The sequence below is a fragment of the Nyctereutes procyonoides genome, unplaced genomic scaffold (genome assembly GCF_905146905.1).
Source record: "Nyctereutes procyonoides isolate TBG_1078 unplaced genomic scaffold, NYPRO_anot_genome, whole genome shotgun sequence".
Taxonomy (NCBI): Eukaryota; Metazoa; Chordata; class Mammalia; order Carnivora; family Canidae; genus Nyctereutes; species Nyctereutes procyonoides.
The window spans coordinates 8,733,562-8,753,103 of NW_026575147.1; the positions used below are offsets into that span (position 1 = coordinate 8,733,562).

A 19,542-nucleotide genomic window follows, 5' to 3' on the forward strand; every position below is an offset into this window, starting at 1 on the left:
GAGGACAGACTGCCTCTTTGCTTGGTCTGGACCTGCCCCATACCCTCATCCCTGGAGCTGAGCTGACTGATCGTCGCCTGTGATACTGAGTAAACAGACAAGGGCTGGGTGGAGGGTTCCTTTATAAATACGGCAGGGAGAAAGGAGGGCTGCTCTTCTCACGCGCTGCTGAATCTCAGGATCTCAGCAAGGTCATAGCCAGTCACAGCAAAGGAGCTGCCTGAGGGGTCACAGAATCGGGCACCACAGACCTGGGTGTCAGGTACACACTCACCATGACAGTGTTCCACCTGGGGGAGAAGAGGGCTGCTCAGGGCCTGCTGCCTTATGCTTGGACCCCACTTTCCACTCCTCCCACAACACACACCTCAGTGTGGCCACTCTCCGGGCTTCTGCTCAGCTTCCAGATGTGTATAAAGGTGTCCTCGGCTGCAGAGAGAAGCTATAAAAAAAAAAAAGGTTGTAGGAAAAGTGGGCACTAGCACATGCTGACAGGGGACTAGCATTGGCTGTAGTGCCTGGTCCGGGTATCCAGGGACAGGGCTAGACTGAGGAGCAGACAAGCCTGTGCAGTTCCTCTCAACATCCCTGTACCAGGAACACGGGGATGGAGGGATGGAGAAGGAGACTGACCTTGCCCACCTCGGGAGCCAAGTCCAGGGCACAGATGGCCCGGGCATGGGCGCTGATCTGGACGTGCAGAGTTCCTGTACTGGCCTCATACAGACGCACTTGCCCATCCCCGTAGCCTGCTGCGACCATCCCGTGCCATAGCTGCACAGAAGGGCACGGGACCCTGCAAGGGTGATAATCCACTTAAATTTGCTCTGACCACTCAGGAAGGTATCAGCCCCCTTCCACCTCACCTACCCAAATCCTGGAATTCGGGTCATTAATTTGAATTCGGGCCCTGACTGCCAGACACATAGCAAGCCTGAGTCATCTGCTGTCACCATGTCAGCCACGCAGTCCTGAGAAGAAAAGTAAGATCAGTCCTTCCCTTCCTCCCCTGCTGGGTGCTGTATACAGGCCAGAAGGGAAAGGGAGGCCTCACTTGCATCTTTGCCTCTCCAAGGAAAGGGCAAAATGTGGAGCCCTCACCAGCTGGATATGGGGTTTCCTCAGGATGCATACAATGCCTCCCTTGCATTCCTTTTTTAAAGATGTTATTTATTTGAGAGGAGAGAGAGAGGAGAGAGACAAAGAGATCACCAGCAAGGGGGCGGGGAGAGGAAGAAGTAGGCTCTCCTCTGAGCAGGAAGCCCGATGTGGGGCTCGATCCCAGGACCCCAAGATCACAACACAAGCTGAAGGCTGTTACTTAACTGACTAAGCCACTCAGGGTCCCCCCGCCCCCGTGCCCACCCGCCTTGCATTCCTTAGTCTGACTCTCACTGACCTGACAAACCATGTGTGAGGAGTGGGGTATATCATTGTCCTCACTGGATGGATGAGGAAGCTGAGAACATAGTGTTATGATCTTTTGGAGGTCTTGCAGTGAGCTGGTCACAGTCATGACTAGTCTAGGCCTCTTGACAACCCCCAACCCCAGGTAAACAACATAGCTCATGGGCTCAGCTCTGGGTCAGGTGCAGTGGAGAATATGAATTAGAACATACATACCCTGTTCTCAACAGGTTTGTAATCCAATTAGGGAGACAAGAGTTGTCTTTGAGGGTAGTAATAATTCAGGGTCCAGCCAAAGGAGATTAGTGGGAGCAGGAATAGGGGGATGGCTTCCTGAAGAGAGTGGCACTAGAGGTGGGCCTAAATAAGTAGGGCATGCCCAAGTCCAGAAAAGGAAGCTGCACATGTCAGAGTTAGAAAGCATCTTAGACACCATCTGTCCCAACTCCTCAATTCACACCAGTACTGAAAAGGAGTCGTGAACTATTAAATGCCACATAAATGGAATGTAGGGCTTCATCACTGGACTTGAGGTTGCTGAAGCCTGGGAAAGAGCTGCAATATGCCCAAAGTGATCCAGCTGCTTAGTGTTGGAATCAAGACTTAAACCCAGGTCTGCTATCTGCCAAAGTGGGAGAGCTCTCAGGCTCACTGGAATTGGTAGGGGGAATCCACTCACCTGTCCCTGGGCAGGCTCAGTTGCAATGTCTGTGACTGATGTCTGGTGTCCAGCCAGCTCTTCACTCAGTACAATGTTGGGACCCTTGGCTGGGATGTCAAATACCAGTATCCGGCCTGACCATGTTCCTGTAGAAAACAGTGCCCACTGATGACTTCCTGATCCTCCAACCACCACACACAGCACTCTCTCCATCCTTCCTCCCTTCATAACAAACCCACCACTCACTGCTCCAACAGCTCTGCTCCTCCATTGACTGCTGTTATTCTAGCCTGTCCTGCCCCTCTGAAGCCCTCTTTTGCTTTTTTGGAGTCTCTGTAAGAGTCCCCTTCACTCCTACCCTTCCCTCTAACCCTAAAAATTCCCCTCAAACCTTCAGCATCCTCCTAGCCACAGCCCACACCCTTCTACCTCAGGACCTCCCCAATGCCCTCCCTTTGGCCCCCTCACCCACACAGATGAAGTGGCCACTGGAAGCAATTCCTCGGGCAAACACACCCTGTACTGAGTATGAAAGGTGAATACTATTAGAAATAGCACCTCCTCCAGCCCCACCAAACACTCCCTACCCTCACCCCAACTCAGTCCTGCAGGTACCTGGAGACACGTCTCCAGAGTCCAGGGCGTGCCAATAAACCATGACAGAGCCATCTGACTCGTACATCTGGAAGACAAGAGCAAGGATGGGAGCACAATCCAGCTGACCTTTGCTGAGCTATGCTGAATACTTCACATACTCACATTAGCTTTAGCCCATTTCATCCTCAAACGACTCTGGGAGGCAGGCACTACTTTTATTCCCATTTTACAGAGGACACTGAAGCTCTGAGAAGTTAACTGCCTGAGGTCAGACAGCTAGTAAAGAGGCAGGTAGTGGAGATGGCACGTGGGAATTGGAAAAGATGGAAAGAACGAAAATGAGAAATAAGAGTAGGGTAAACATGTGAAGAATTTGTGTTTAGAAGCAAGTGGGGGGGATCCCTGGGTGGCGCAGCGGTTTGGCGCCTGCCTTTGGCCCAGGGCGCGATCCTGGAGACCCGGGATCGAATCCCACGTCGGGCTCCCGGTGCATGGAGCCTGCTTCTCCCTCTGCCTATGTCTCTGCCTCTCTCTCTCTCTCTGTGACTATCATAAATAAATAAATAAATAAATAAATAAATAAATAAATAAATAAAATTAAAAAAAAAAAAAAAAAAGAAGCAAGTGGGGTAGGGTCTAGGGTCCTGGGGGAAAAGTTGAGAAAACTCTAGTCGGGGAGGGTAGGAAGCTCTTCTTACCTGTATTCCTCGATGTGAGGTGAGTACCAGCAACACCCGGAAAGGGAGGACACACCAATGGACCTAAAGGGAAGTGGCCCAGGGTAGGAAAAAGTGGTCAGAGTGGAGGATAGGACTCAAAAGACTGGGAAATTAAAAAAAAAAAAAAAAAAAAAAAGACTGGGAAATTAGAGGGTTGGGAAAGGCAGATTCCTTGAGACTTGTAGAGGAAGGACACAGATGAGGACTGGGTTCAGTAACACCACTCTCAACGCCACGCCTTACCTGGGTGATAAGTGGAGGGCTCACTCCAGCTCCTTCCTTAGCGTGGAGCTGGCGCTGGGCCAACGGCACACCCTCAGGAGCAGCGCTGAGAAGCTGGGCGCTGGGTCCATGGACCACCCCAAAATGTGTGAGGTTGCGGGCGGGTACGTGCAGCACACTGAGGTTGTTGCACAGGGCTGCAGCCGAACCTCGCAGCGGAATAGAGCGCTCCCGGCGGAACATCCTAGCGGAGACGGGGCCGAATCGCAGGCGCGCAGGAAACAGACGACAGCGGTGATTCCTGCAGGAGGAATGGGGGGGGGGTGCTGTCACGAGGCACTGAAGGAGACCACCGAGGGTGGGTCAGGAGGTGATGGGGACCCCGAGGACGGCGATGCGGAGTCTGGCGTGGGGAGGTCTTGGGTAGCAGGAAAGGGGAGCCTCAGGGCTGAGTCATGGGGCGGTGGGGGAATCCCAGAGTGGGGATGGCGATGGCACAGGACCCGGGGGCGCCAAGCGCCCGAGCGAAGGCGGCCTGAGGCAGGGCAGCCCTCGGACCCTCCCTCTCTCAGCTGGCTCCCCGAAGCCCCCGGCCGGGGCCAGAGGTCACAGCCGCAGCCTCGGGATCACTTGCCTGAGTCCCGGGATCGTTCGGTCGCTGCGAATCCGCCGCCACCATAGAGACGACGCACGTACGCACGGCCATTGGGCGGGGCCAAGCGACCCAAACCTGCGGAGCGCGGCGCGGTTGCCAGAGCAACTGTGGGCGGGGCGAGCCTCTGGAGGCCGGGCCTGCAGCTCCGTGCTGGGCGCCGTTGCTAGGGCGACGCTTAGGCGGCAGCGGCGGCGCGGCGGCGGCGGCGGCGGCGGCGGCGGCGCGGCGAAGCTGCCGAATCCCCGGGGTTGGTGCGACAGCTGCGGCCATGGCTCACGAAGGCTCGGTTAGCTTCAGCTGGGCTCGGGGTGCGCCGGAGCTGGGATCTGCCTTTATTTTTTATTTTATTTTTTTAAATATTTTTTATTATTTATTCATGATAGTCAGAGAGAGAGGAGAGAGAGGCAGAGACACAGGCAGAGGGAGAAGCGGGCTCCATGCCGGGGGCCCGACGCGGGACTCTATCCTGGGACTCCGGGATCGTGCCCTGGGCCAAAGGCAGGTGCTAAACCGCTGAGCCACCCAAGGATCCCCTGGGATCTGCCTTTAAAGTCGGTGTGGGGGAACCGTGGGCCGGGCCCATGCCAGCCGTGGCTCGCCCACCATACGGGCGTTCCTGATGACCGAGGAGGAAGCCACGTGGGTCTCAGGTAGAAAATCTACACCTGCACCACGCACACTAACACACTTGGTCACACTCCGAACCTGAGGCAAAAAGTCAGATGTGTGGTGCAGAGCGCAAGAGCAGGAACTGACGACTTTGGAAGCAGCTAATGCGAGTAATAAGTGCCTCAATTTTGAGGTACCCATTCAAATAGATAAACCAGACACTTTGGTCAGGCACTGGGGAGAGGTGTTGCTGAATAAACTTCATTTCAAGGATTTTAAGAGAAGGAAATGGATTTAAAAAACCACTCTGGGGCATCTGGGTGGCTCAGTGGATCCTTTGGCTCGGATCATGATCCTGGGGTCCTGGGATCGATTTCCGTCCGGGTTCCATATCAGGCACCCCACAGGGGTCCTGCTTCTCCCTCTGCCTTTGTCTCTGCCTCTCTCTGTGCCTCTCATGAATAAATAAACAAAGTCTTTAAAAAGAAAAAAAAAAACTGTGAGGCTGCACTTGAAAGTCAAATTGTTTAAGAGCCAAGAAATTTCTTTAAAAGATTGATTCATGAGAGTCCACGTGAGAAGGAGGTGGGGAAAGGGCAAAGGAAGAAGAAGAGAGAAAATCTCAAGCAGTCTTCCGGATGACTGGGAGCTCCACGACTGTGAGATCATGACCTGAGCCAAAATCAAGAGCGGAGGCTTAACCTACTGAGCCACCCAAGTGCTGCAAAAGCCAAGATATTTTTAAATAAAACATATTTGAGGAGATTTTATGCAATAGTATCTCTGGCCTCTCTGGTCAGGCCAGCGTCTAGGTACAATCACTATCACTGTTGGCTCATGAGAGGCTAGGAGAGTAAGTCTAAGGAACCCACTATCCTCTCCCAGCACTACCTGCCCTGTTCTGGCCAAGCCTGGGCTGGGCTGTGGGCTACTCCCTGGGTTTGTCACTAGGGCTGTTTTCATTACAGAGAAGAGAAATGAGACTTAAGGGGTTTTGAGTTCAGTGTAAGGTTTAAGAAACATCAGATTTGGGGAAGAATGAATTTGGGGTCTATCTGGTATGAAGCAATAAGGTTGGGGTTAAGAAGGTAAAGATTTGGGAAGATTACATTTAGAAGTAAATTTTGGAAGGAGCCAGGTTCAGGGAAACTTGTAGGAGAGTGAGGAGGCTCCCAAGAATCTGCTAGTAGATTTCCAATGTCCCTAAAATGAATTTATAGAACTACTTTTTTTCTTTTTATGTGGATTTTTCTTGATTATAAAAGGATACAGACTCATTGTTGAGAACTTGTAAATTAGAGAAGAGCACAAGAAAGAAACATGTCCACTGTTAAAATTTTGGTGTTTTCCTTTTCTTTAACACATACATCTGAGATGATACTTGATATGTAATTTTGTATCCTGTTTCTTTCATTTGTCATTACATCATTAAGTATTTTCCTATGCTATTACAAATCCTTCCTAAAGATTATCTTTAATCATTGCATAATATTTCCTGATAAAGAGGGCACACAATAAGCTATATATTCTCTTTTTGTTAGATATATGTTTTCTTTTTTTTTTTTTTAAGATTTTATTTATTCATGAGAGACACAGAGAGAGAGGCAGAGACATGGGCAGAGGGAGAAGCCGGTTCCCTGAAGGAGCCTGACTCAGGACTTGATCCCAGTACCCCAGAATCGCACCCTGAACTGAAGGCAAATAAATGCTCAACCACCGAGCCACCCAGGCACCCCTGGACTTACGTTTTCAGTATTCTGCTATTGTAAATGACAGCACAGGAAATATGTTGGAGAATATATTTTTTATTTTCTTTTTTAAATTATTTTTTTTCATGAGAGACAGAGAAGGCAGAGACATAGGCAGAAGGAGAAGCAAACTCCCTGTGGGAAGCCCGATGCAGGACTCGATCCCAGGACCCCAGGATCACACCCTGAGCCAAAGGCGGAAGCTCAACCACTGAGCCACCTGGGTGCTCCTATATTTTTTTATTTTCATTTTAGGATATGCCTTTGGATGTGTTCATAAAACTGGAATTGATATTTTTGAACGTTGGACATCTTTTCAAATGTTTATCATTTATATCATCAGTCTTTTACATTTGTGAAATGTTATGTCCTTTGCTTATTATCCTTGGGGTATTATGATTATTTATTATTTTATTATTATGATTTTTAATATACTTGGGGATATTTATTGCATTTTTTTTTGTTTTGGAAAGCAGGGTAAAGTCAGACATACCTGTGTATGAATTATGACTCCACTACTTCCTTGCTGTGTGATCTGGAAAAATTCTGTAAAATGAGGACAAAATAGCATGTAGTCTAAAAATGTAGGACTTGAGTCAATGTTTGTAACTGATACACTTAAGTGCCAGTGAATGGTAACTACTGTCCACTTGTAATTAGGAGTGTTTTAAAAATAAGTATAGGAAAATTTTGCCTATGTGTACACACCTCTCTAGCTATTTCTTTATGATTTCTTACATAATTTTTAACGCTTAGGCAGTTTTTTCTCACAGATTGTCATATGACAATCCGACCTACTTTTTTCCTACATTTTATTTTTTTGTTTATATTTTTGTGGGGTTTGTGTGTGTGTGTGTGTGTGTGTGTATCCTTTAATACATCTGGAATTCATTTATTTTTAAATATTTTATGTACTTATTTACTTGAGAGAGACAGAGAGCAGAAGCTGCGGGGAGAGGGAGAGGGAAAGGGAGAAGCATACTCCCTGCCCCTGAGCAGGGAGCCCAATGTGGGGCTTGATCCCAGGACCCTGAGATCATGACTGTAGCTGAGGGGTAGACACTTAACCGACTGGCCACTCAGGTGTCCCTGGAATTTATTTAGATGTATATTGTAAAATGAGGATCTAAGCTGATTTGGGGGAGAGAAGGAGACTCTAAAAGAGCCCTAACCACTTATTGACTCTCTTAATTTCTTTGAACTCTCAAGAACTTTGAACCTTTTGAACTAGTGCCAATAGCAGGGTGTACTCTGTAATCTCAAACAAGCGATGGTTATCTTGTGTCTTTTCAGTGTTTTTGATTTGTTTTTGTTTTTTTTTTTTAAATGGGTTTAGGGAGCTGTTATGAAAAATAAATTAGCTAGGTCAAGGGCACCTGGGTGGCTAATTTGGTTAAGCCTCCCACCCTTGGTTTCAGCTCAGGTCATGATCTCCAAGTCGGGAGATCAAGCCCCATGTCAGGTTCCCTGCTCAGTGAGAATCTGCTTGAAAGAATCTCTCCCTCTGCCCCTCCCCACTCTCTCTCAAATGAATAGTCTTTTATTATTATTATTATTATTATTATTATTATTATTATTATTATTCATGAGAGACACAGAGAGAGAGAGAGAGGCAGAGACACAGGCAGAGGGAGAAGCAGGCTCCATGCAGGCAGCCTGAAGCGGGACTAGATCCCGGGTCTCCAGGATCATGCCCTGGGCTGAAGGCAGCGCTAAACCGCTGAGCCACCCAGGCTGCCCAATAATCTTTTTTTTTTTTTTTAAGATTTTAAAATTTATTCATTTGAGAGCAAGAAGGAGACAGAGCACAAGCAGGGGGAGAGGTAGAGGGAAAGGGGGAGGGAGAACAGACTCCCCACCAAGCAGGGAGCCCTATGTGGGGCTCCATCCCAGAGCCTGCAGATCATGACCTGAACCTGAGGCAGATGCTTAATCAGCTGAGCCACCCAGGTGCCCCAAATAAATAAATGTTAAAAAATAAATTAACTAGGTCAAACATCTAAAATGCATCTGACATGGTAGGCTCTTAGTACATTGTTCTTTTCAAAAGGCTTTTCCTTCTTACTTCATAGCTTGAGAAAGCTTCCTCCTAGCCTACATAGCTGCTTCTCCATTCCACTTCTCTGTTTCCTGCCCTGATTGTCCTGTTCTTTCATCACAGAGGCAGGAGAGACAGATCCGGGACCGTGGGGCGACCCGATCCAAGGCAGAAAAGGTGCGGCCTCCTACAGTGCAGGTGCCACAGGTGGACATCGTACCTGGGCGGCTCACGGAGGCTGAATGGTTGGCGCTCATGGCTCTCCAGGAGGGAGAGGATGTTGTAGGGGACATCTTGGCTGATCTGCTGGCCCGAGTCATGGACTCTGCCTTCAAAGTCTACTTGACCCAGCAGGTGGGCCTGGATCCGGGTTCTCCAGACCCATCTCCACCCACCCTTCTGGTCCACATTGGACTGAGACCCCCTCTCACCTCTGCAGTGCATTCCATTCACCATTAGTCAGGCCCGGGAGGCCATGCTGCAGATCACTGAGTGGCGCTTCCTGGCCAGGGATGAGGGGGAATCAGCCGTGGTGGAGGACCCCATGTGGCACGAGGACGAGGAGCCCTTGGCATGCACTACGGATGCCTGGGCTCAGGGATCGGTGCCTGTGCTGCATGCACCCACCTCCATGGGGCTGGAGGAGACCTTCCAAGGCGAAGTAAGTGCAGCCCCCAGCTCCCTCTGACCCCCACTCCCCTACCCTGAGCCCTGCCTGTGTCTTCTTTCTCCTCAGGCTCCCTGGACTCCTTTACCCTTAGTTCCTCTCTCCCCTTTATGACATCTCACTACTCACTCTCCACCCCTATCCTCCATGCATTTCCCTAGGACCAAGGGAGCGTGGACCAGATCTCCTTAGGAAGACCATGGATGGAGAGAGGCTCTCAGAAGCAGATGGAATCTTGGGAGCCTTCTCCAGAGCTGGGAGTCACTTCTGGCCCCCCGCCTACCCCAGAGCTGTTTCAGGAGACAGGGTCCGGGAGTCTTTTAGGGGACTCAGCTGTCCAGTCCAGAGACCACCAGGCTTTGGTGGAGTCCTTGAATGTAAGCCGCCAACCATTGGTGGAGATGGCTCCTGATGACAGTCCCCACGCTTCTCTGGAGCTGTCTCAGGTAGCCAGCACCCAGGTCTTGGCCCAGAGGGCACAGCCCCGCAGCTCGCAGTTGTCACTGGAGGGCCTCTATTATTGCACGTCCCAGCCACACGTAGCTGGGGACAGGCTGAAGCTCAAGAAGGAGGACGTGCCCCACATCGACTCGGGCGTGTCGGTGGCCAGCCTCTCCGCCGGTGTCCCCACAACGCTCGGCCCCTCTGCCCAATTAGAGCCACTGCAGCCTCGGTTCCCGGATGTTCCCCTGAGCAAGCTTCCCTACAGGATGGGCCGCAAGGCTGGGGCTCGTCTGGACCCCATGCGCCTGCCATGCCATTGGGTGCGCCCGTTGGCCGAGGTTCTGGTTCCAGACTCGGAGGCACGATCCCTGGAAGCCTACCGTGGGCGCCAGAGGGGTGCGAGGACCGAAGCTCCCGAGGCTCCTGCCAGGCCTCTAACACCAGGACCCCGTATTGGTGTCTCCCCGAAAATTTTCTTCTCTTTCCCACCTAGCGCTCCTTTCCGTGCCTTGGGCCCGGGCCCTGGCCTCCAATCCCCCCCTTTTAGCTTAGGCCTACCATCGCCAGGCTTTGGGTCAAAGTTGCCCTTTCCCAGACCTGGCCTTGGCTTTCTTGCCTCGCATCCAGCCCTCCCTGATCTGGCCCAGAGCCCCAGCCCCAAACTGTGGCCGGGTGCCAAATGGCCCTGTGGCTGGGAGGGGGAGGCTGAGTTGCTGAGGGACATGTGGGCCGGCCGCAGCCGCTTAGATCCGCAGGGCCTGGATCCCGGGGACCAGGAGGGTCAGGGTCCTCACAGGTGGCCACATTCGGCACCCCAAGTCCTTGAGGCCACGTCGCAGGTGATGTGGAAGCCCATGTTGCTGCCAGACGCGATGAAACTGGCTCCTGGTGTGAGCATGTGGAACCCAAACACCCAGGTGCTCCTCAGATCTGCAGTACCCCAGCAGGAGGACAAAGAAAGTGGCACGTCTCCTCCCGTTGAGCAGCACCCCATCCCGACAGGTGCCCCAAAGCCTCAGGTGACCATGAGACAACTAATGAAGAACCCAACCCCCAAAGTGTGGTCATTCCTCCCCAAGCACCTGCCCTATTCTGGGCTGTGAAGCTCAGGCAGTACTTTCTGCTTGCCAGAATAAACACCTGAATTGCCTTAAGAGTTGGTCTGATGTCTCTGTCAGTTTCTTCCAAGGATACTTACTCAGGAGCAGTTGTCCTGCAGTCCTAGAAGAATACAGAACACTGGTCCCAAGGAATAACCCCATTTCCACCCTTAGGAGACCCTGCATTAGGGTAGCTGTTGCTCCCCAGCAGAGGCGTTCTGGAGAACCGCCCCCCACTCCACAAAGGAGTAGACAAAAAGGCTGCAAGTGGGGTCTGCTTCAGTTAGAATCAGAGTCTCCTTGCAGTAGAGGAGTAAGGGGATGTCCCTGCTTAAGAACACGTTGATTAAAGACAAAATTTGATATCCTGCTTCTCCAATTCCTGGAGTTTATCAATTCACCTTAGGGCGCAAATCCAAGTTTCACTTGGAGACAACTATGAGCCTACACAGGGCTCAGGGAAGCACTGACTTTGAGCCAGAGATAGCAGTGAGGCAATCAAGTGTCCAAGGCATGCAATTTAAGGTGGAATTCCCTCCCAAGCTCAAATAGGGTGCTTCAAAAAATCTGAGAGTGAGTAGCCTCTTTAAAATTTGTGTCCCTAGGCACCACACCAGCCTGATTGCTAATCTCCACTTAGCTTTGGCTAGCTCCTCCCTAACTTACCTGCACTGTAGCCCAGCTCTTCTGGTGGCAGACCAGCAAGTCTTTGCTATGTTGCAGTGGTCTCTACTTGGCACCCTGGTCTGGAGCCCTGGCTCTGTTCTGCTTATTCTAGTCCTGCTTAGACTAAGTGTGCGGCTCTGGCATGAATCTTATCTTTGGGACCTCCGACAGTGCTCCACAGACCTAACTGGGAAGACAGCAGTCGTGACTGGAGCCAATAGTGGTGAGTGCTCTTCCCATCTTGCTACCTCAATAGGTACCTCAGTCTCTAACAGAGCCAGTGGAGAGGGTGGGGATGAGGACCGGCACCTCTAGTCATTCCCCAGACTAGTGTACTCAAGCTGCCCTCCTACAGGCATCGGAAAGGCTGTATGCCAGGAACTAGCTCGTCGTGGGGCCCGTGTGATCCTCGCCTGCCGTAACTGGGAGCGTGGACAGAAAGCCCTTGCCGAGATCCAAGTAGCCTCAAAGGGGACCTGCCTCCTGCTTGGCCAGGTGGACTTGAGCTCTATGGCCTCCATCCGGAGCTTTGCCCGGTGGCTTCTGCAGGAGTACCCCGAGATACATCTGCTGGTTAACAATGCTGCAATCTCTGGTATGTTTCCCCCAGACATGTCTCAGGGTCCTCCTTTCTGGTTCAGGGACCCTAAAACAGGCATCCACCAAACCTAACCTGTGCATCCTGCTGAAAACCTTGAATTCATACATGACCCTAAAAAGCCTGTTTTAAGTCATTGCCTCCATCCTTGTACATTCATGTTCCTGTGAAGTTTCTACTGAATACCAGTATATCTCCCAGAGCTTGTCTCCTTCCATTACCCATTACCTATGTTCTCATCTCCTCCCAGGATTCCCCAAGACACTTACCCCAGAGGGCCTTGATCTCACCTTTGCCACCAACTATGTTGGGCCCTTTCTGCTTACAAATCTACTCCAAGGTAAGGGAGAACGGGTGCTTCCCTTCTGTGCCACTCTTTGCTTCTCCATTCCCTGGCATTTTTCGTGGCTGTCTCCATGGCCACTTCCTTTCTCTTGACCCCAGCTTTTCACTGAGTGATAACCCAGTATGCTCCCCCTCCCACACACACAGCAGGGAAACCCACCTGACACAAATCAGGATTAGGAGGCTGGAAATGAAACCAGTCCAAAATATAATCAGCAGGGAGATTTATGATCACACCTCTCCTCCCCCCAGCTCTGAGTTCTAGCTAGACCAGAAGAGTCAGTCATCACAACGAAAGCTTAAGGGTGGCACCAGACCACTAGGAACACAGACACCAAGAAGGCCTACTTCCTGTTCTCAAATAGCTTAAGATCCACTAGGAACCTAGACAGAACACTTCTCTCTGTCTTAGGCCGGAGTCCTTTGACTTTCTGATTTTTAAATCTTTTCTGATTAAGGAAGTCTGGGTTCTTCCTGGGGAGGCTGGAGAGGCAGAGTGAGCGGCAGGCACTGTTTTCCTAACATGTTCTCCTGGATTGTGTAATAGACTCTTTAAAATAAAATCAATTGTTTGGGTTAGGTAATATGTGTCCAAAACACAAAACTGGAACTGTACAAAAGGGATTATATTTAAAAAAAGTCTCCTCTTCTTGAAAATCAGCTACTCATTCTCCTCTCGGGAGACAATTCGTGTTGCTGGGATCTCATGTGTTCTTTATTTTATTTATTTATTTTTAACGATTTTATTTATTTAATTCATGAGAGACACAGAGAGAGGCAGAAACATAGAGGGAGAAGCGGTCTCCTCACAGGGAGCTGGATGTGGGACTCAATCCCCAGATCTGGGATCATGCCCTGAGCCAAAGGCAAATGCTCAACTGTTGAGCCACCCAGGTGTCCCATCTCATGTGCTCTTTAGCTGCTGATTAAATTAGTCCAACTGGAGGGTGACCAGAGTGAGGCAAAACTCTGCAAGTAGTAATGTTTCTTCCCCCTTCCTCAAATTGTAATGCCCTGTCTGCACCTTGCCTAGTCATATTTTCTTAAACTGTCTTCTCTCCTCCCCTTCTCTAATCTATTCTTCCTCCTGCCACTTCTAGAAACCACATTTCACCATATCACTTGCTTTACATCCTTGGAAGGTACTCTATCCTTTAGAGGAGAGACTCTAAGCCCCTTTTCTCCATTTATAGACTCCCTGCAGACTGAGAGCCTCACCTTTTGCCCTTGCTAAATCCACAGGCTCCTTTCCAGGAGACTATGTGTGGCCATGATAAGACTTTGGACCATGCTTTTTCCCCCTCTGGCTGTGCTTTTGCACACATGCTTGCCTCTATATGGGCTATTCTTTCCCACTCATTTAGTGACTGGCTGACTTTAGTTCATCTGCCAAGACTCAGCACAGATATCACCTGTGCTGTGGGTCCTGCCCTTGGCCTCCCCAAGCGGCCTCCCCAAGCAGCCTCCCATTTCCAGGGCTCCCTTAGCACTTGTACACATTCCTGCTCCCACATTGACATTGTTCTATGAGGTTCGGGCTTCAACTAGGCTGTGAGCCCCTTTGAGCTTTATTTATGTCACTCTGCCTGCAAGTCTGGGGTCTGTTCTCTTTAAAAATAATTTTCTTCCCAGCACACTTTGGCTAAATACCACCTGTTCAATTTTTCATTTGTGATTTTTAAAGGTTTTATTTATTATTCATGAGAGGCAGAGACATAGGCAGAGATATAGGTAGAGGGAGAAGCAGGTTCCCTGTGGGGAGCTCTATTCGGGACTGGTTCCCGGACCCTGGGATTACACCCTGAGCCCCAGGCAGATGCTCTCAACCGCTGAGCCACCCAGGCGTCCCTCATTTGTGATTCTTAATTTAAATGTAGGGCTCAAAATAGTTTTGGCGTTTTGAACACTGTAAACTCATGACAATCACTATTTTTCATATTTTATATAATTCAGACTTTTTAAACTATATATAGTAGGATACTTCTTTTTTTAAGACGTTAAGTGTACTATTGATTGTAATTTTTTGTTACTTTGGAAGATAGCTGATTTAACATTTTATTTATTTGAGAGAGAGGGAGAACAAGAGAGTAAGAGAGAGCATGAGCAGGCAGGATGGGTAGAGGGAGAAGCAGACTCCCCACTGAGCAGGGAGCCTGATGCTATACGAGATATTCAGGACTCATTCCTAGGACCCTGGGATCATGTGACCTGAGTCGAAGGGAGACCCTTAACAAACTGAAACACCCAGGTGCTGGATAGCTGGATTAAAAAAAAAAAATAAAAACACTTTTTCAAGTATCTCTACACACATTTCTTTCTCCCCTCAATCTAGCACCCTTATGTCCTTAGCATCTGTCTTGGGGTCTGCCATAGTCCAGAGATCTAATGAACATTTGTGTGACAAATACACAAAAGACAACTTTCACAGTGTCTCCAACCTCTGCTTTTCTCTTTTAGCCGCCAGTGAGGTAAAACATAAACAGGGATGGGATCCCTGGGTGGCGCAGCGGTTTGGCGCCTGCCTTTGGCCCGGGGCGCGATCCTGGAGACCCGGGATCGAATCCCACGTTGGGTTCCCTACATGGAGCCTGCTTCTCCCTCTGCCTGTGTCTCTGCCTCTTTGTCTCTCTCTGTGTGACTATCATGAATAAATAAATAAAATCTTAAAAAAAAAAACATAAACAGGGATCAATTAAAGTAGCTCCACCTGACAAGTGGAAGAAGAACAAGGCAAAAATCCACACACTACCATAAAAGAAGAGGAAAAATGTTAGGAAAGTAGCTAAGTCTCTGTTGAAGTCTCTGTTCACATGAAGCTGTCTTGTGCCTAGCCCAGAGAACATGGGTGGGGGGGCCCACTGACCCTATCCTGAAAGCCCTGGATGGTCTCTGCTCTCTTGGAGTCTCCTGGAGAGGCACGCTGGGGAGTGGGCATGGGTATTCACTCTAGAGCTTGGATTGAAGGATTGTGGTTCTCTTTCCACCCAGGGGCCCTACAACAGGCAGGGTCAGCTCGGGTAGTGAATGTGTCTTCCTTTCGGCATGCACATGGGTATGTTGATGAGAAACATCTGACAGGGGCTGGCAAACCTTTGACCTTAACCCAGAGCTATGACTGCAGCAAACTGCTCTTGACCTCCTTCACTGGGGAGCTTGCCCGGAGACTTCAAGGGACAGGTAATTGCCTCTGACACCCCCTACTCCTTCATTCCCAGTACCGCTGCCCTTCACATCTCATCCCAACATGTCCTGGCCTAAACACTCCCAGTGTCCCCCAAGCCAACTGTTAATTCCCTCCACTTATCATCTGTGAAGCTGATATCTCCCTCACATCTCCTTTTTAATCTTTCCAACTCTCTTCACATCTCCTTTTTAATCTTTCCAACTCTCTTGTCATTCACAACATTCCTCTCCTCTCAGTAGTCTCCAATACCAACACCATCCATTGTGTTCCTCCTAAAGTTCACCCAGCATTCTCAAATGCTTATGTCTCCGTACTGGTTTGAATACCAATTTATGTAAGTTCCAAGGGACTGACTTTCCTGGCACCACCCCCAAGTGTCTGGTTGCCCAACAGACCTGGTAGGATCCTCCCATCATTGCACACTGGAGAACCCCCACTAAGCCCCTTTTTACCAATATCCTCCTCTTATTTCACTTTGCACTATACTTGTGTCTCATCCTTTCAGGTGTGACTGTGAACTCTGTTGACCCAGGTGTGGTATACACAAAGATCATGAAGCCTTACCCTTGGTTGTACCGCTTCCTTTTCTGGCTCTTCAGCTTCTTCTGTAAGGTGGGTAGAGGAGGAGCAAGTGTGGCAGGGTGATGCTTCTGGGTGTCCCCAGCAGGGTAAAGTCAGCTGGGCGTGACTCTCTCTTCCCCTCTACAGGATGTCAAACAAGGTGCAATCCCAGTCCTCTACCTGAGCTTGGCAAAGGAGCTGGATGGTGTTTCTGGAAAATATTTTAGCAGTTCCTGTATGATAACTCTCCCCACTGAAGCTGCTCAGGATCCTCAAGTGGCCCAAAGCCTCTGGAATGCCTCAGTCCAGCTAACGAACCTAGACAAGATGGACTGATCCTCTGTGACCCCTACCCTAATTTACCATCCTCTCTGATTCCCAGCCCTTTCTCTGATCATGCCTTTTGTTTACTAGCTTCAAGCATCAATCATCTTGTCTGGTATAACAAACACTTCCTCTTCCTGTTGGTTCACTGGCATGAGAGCTCAGATTTTCCGGAGGATAGTTTTAGCTCCTACTTTACTGCCAGTTCTCTGATGGAACTCTTTATCCCTTGGCTACTAGGATCTCCAAACCTACAGAGTTCCACGCTGTGATGACAGGGAGAAAATTCCTTCCAGTGGGAATTAGGGGTACCAGTAAGAAGGGAGACCTCCACCTGTACCTGTTGGTTTCTGCATGTGTGCTTCCTGGTTTGGGGCGAGACAGCACCACAGAGTGCTCTCTTGATTAAAGCATATACCACATCACATAGGATAGCATTCAGACCTCACAGGGTGTGGTCTCCCAACTGATACTGTGCTTGAGCCTGCAGATGATCATTCCACCTTCCCATCAAATCAGCTGCTCCTGGGGGATGAGCCAAGCAATAAGATCAGTGAATTCCAGTTCTGGGAGCCCATCGTTTTTCTCCCAAGGTCTTTGTTCATCTATATATATGTTGGGATCAGCTTTTCAAATTTCACACACACATGAACCCTTCTCTGGTTCCATGACATCTACTTGTGAGGATTGACATTTTTATGATATTGAGTTTTCCTAACCTCAAACAAGGTTGCTCCTATCTAACTCTTTTTAATATCTTTGCAGAATTTTTATGATTTTATCTGTAAATATCTTATACTAGTTTTACTATATTTAATTCAGGTACCTTCATTTTGATGCTATTATAAGTGGTGCTTTAACCTTCGTGTGCTGATTGTTTATTAAATGACTATTATAAGTTATCTAATTTTAATGAATTATCTGTAGGTACTTTTGGTTTTTCTACATAGAAAAATCACACTAAGAAAAATAACAGTTTTAATTCTTCCTTTTCCACTATTCTTTTATTTCTTTTTCTAGAAGACCTTTATAGATTTTCTAGTACCTTGCATTTCTGAAATAAACCCAACAAACCACCTTGCATTTTTGGTCACATTATTGTGTAGACATTGCTAAATTGAGCATACTCATGTTTTTGTTTAGCACTTTGTACTGTGTTCATAAATGAGATTGGTCTGTCCTTTTTTTATAAGTTTTGTTTTTATTTAAGCCATCTGTACACCCTGTGCAGGGCTCCAACTCATCTCCCCAAGATGAAGAGTCCCACCCTCTTCTGACTGGGTGAGCCAGGCGCCCCTGGCCTGTGCTTTTCTTTACCCATATTGCCATTGTCCCATTCCACTGTCATGGATTTATTCAATTTACAAAATGCATTGGGGATTTGTGTTCGTCCAGGGGCATAATCTGAGAAGGAAATGTGAAGTTGGGATTGAATGTTCAAGAAACTTGTTAGGGGAAATGGCTGCGAGAGAAAACGGGGAGGAATCTGGAAGAAGCTGAGAGGGCCACTAGACTGTGATCCTAGTCTGACCCTGAGTGGGTGAGGGAAAGAAGGCTGGTTGGGAGCCTCTTAGAGTGTAGTGGAAGGATTTTTTTCCATTTTAAACTCTCTCTCTTATTTTGAAAGTATATAATCTATTTCTGTTTCTCTAGTGTTATCTAAAAAATATATCTATTTTTTAGTAAAAAAATTTCTACCTGCATATTTGACTTAACAGTCTCTCTCTCTCTCTCTCTCTCTCTCTCTCTCTCTCCCTCTTTTTTTAAAGATTTGGTTTATTTTAGAGAGAGAGCTTGCAGCCAGATGTGGGGTGGAGGGACAGAGGCAGAATCTCAAGGTGACTCCTCACTGGGTGCAGAGCCCAGGAGAGGCTCAGAGGCTCCACTCACAACCCTGAGACCATGACCTGAGCTGAAACCAAGAGTCGGGCCGCTTAACCCACTGAGACACCCAGGTCTCTTTAATCAATATCTTTATACTTTCAAACAATACATAGACATTAGAATTCTTCAACATTTATTATTCTCTTTGAATTTATATGCTTCTGTAACCTGGTATTTTGATGATATTGCTGTTTTGTTAATTGTACAAATATATTGTTATTATTTTCAATAGTTCATATTTGTGTAGATTTACCCCTATGTTTAACATTTTTTTTTGCTTGCTCTTCTTTCTTGCGTCTCACATCTTCCACCTGGGATTATTTTCCTTTTGCTGAAGTACATCCTTTTAAATTCCTGTAATGAGCATTTAAGGTACACAGAATTTTACTAAAATAGTTCCCAATATTTCTACCCTCTGTGTACACATTCTCTATTATCTCCTCCCCTCGAGTGTGAGCAGAACTCATGTGATGGAATTTCACTCCTGTGATTACCTTACCTACTGACAAATGGGATTTGCTGATGTAATTAAATTCTGTAATCATCTGACTTTAAATTCATCAAAGAGGAGATTATTTGGGGTGGACTTGACCTAATCAGGTGAGCCCTTTAAAAGTGTTTAGTTCGGGACACCTTGGTGGTTCAGCAGTTGAGCGTCAGCCTTCGGCTCAGGGGCTCAGGTCATGATCCTGGGGTCCTGGGATCGAGTCCCACATTGGGCTCCCTGTGGGGAGACCGCTTCTCCCTTTGCCTATGTCTCCGCCTCTCTCTGTGTGTCTCTCATGAATAAATAAATACAATCTTTAAAAAATAAAAAGTGTTCAGGTTTTCCCAGAGTCAGAAATATCCTCCTGTTCACCATGAGGAAATAAACTGCCACACTGTGAGGAGGACCACCTGGCCTCCAGGAGCTGGAGCTTCAGTTCTCCAGCCATAGGGAACGGGTTTCTTCTAATACCTGGTAAGTCTGGGAGAGGACCTGGAGCCCAGATGAGACTGCAGCTCTGGTGACACCCCGAGCAAATGACCCAGCTAATCTGTACCCAGACTCCTGATGCACAGAAACTGTAAGACAATACATGGGTTCTTTCAAGCATGGAGTGTAGTAATTGG

The 19,542-nt window shown here is 48.5% G+C and overlaps 3 protein-coding genes across 3 annotated transcripts; 2 read left to right on the forward strand and 1 right to left on the reverse strand.

The window, feature by feature from the left end:
* Window positions 1-40: 40 nt before the first annotated feature.
* Window positions 41-4,292, reverse strand: WDR54 (WD repeat domain 54). Its single transcript, XM_055312344.1, has 10 exons — window positions 4,241-4,292; window positions 3,628-3,907; window positions 3,364-3,426; window positions 2,684-2,750; window positions 2,537-2,590; window positions 2,087-2,214; window positions 871-971; window positions 634-796; window positions 368-442; window positions 41-290 (listed from the first exon to the last, which is right to left on the reverse strand). Exons 2-10 carry the CDS (start codon window positions 3,847-3,849, stop codon window positions 159-161), a joined length of 1,005 nt encoding a protein of 334 aa, XP_055168319.1. The 5' UTR covers window positions 3,850-3,907; window positions 4,241-4,292; the 3' UTR covers window positions 41-158.
* A 167-nt stretch (window positions 4,293-4,459) lies between these two features.
* CUNH2orf81 (chromosome unknown C2orf81 homolog) lies at window positions 4,460-10,906 on the forward strand. Its single transcript, XM_055312147.1, has 4 exons — window positions 4,460-4,547; window positions 8,780-9,010; window positions 9,096-9,317; window positions 9,485-10,906. Exons 1-4 carry the CDS (start codon window positions 4,530-4,532, stop codon window positions 10,868-10,870), a joined length of 1,857 nt encoding a protein of 618 aa, XP_055168122.1. The 5' UTR covers window positions 4,460-4,529; the 3' UTR covers window positions 10,871-10,906.
* Window positions 10,907-11,501: 595 nt separating this feature from the next.
* LOC129501195 (retinol dehydrogenase 12-like) lies at window positions 11,502-17,628 on the forward strand. The gene is made up of 6 exons (XM_055312149.1): window positions 11,502-11,756; window positions 11,889-12,128; window positions 12,382-12,471; window positions 15,465-15,653; window positions 16,166-16,272; window positions 16,369-17,628. Exons 1-6 carry the CDS (start codon window positions 11,582-11,584, stop codon window positions 16,555-16,557), a joined length of 990 nt encoding a protein of 329 aa, XP_055168124.1. The 5' UTR covers window positions 11,502-11,581; the 3' UTR covers window positions 16,558-17,628.
* Window positions 17,629-19,542: the final 1,914 nt, after the last annotated feature.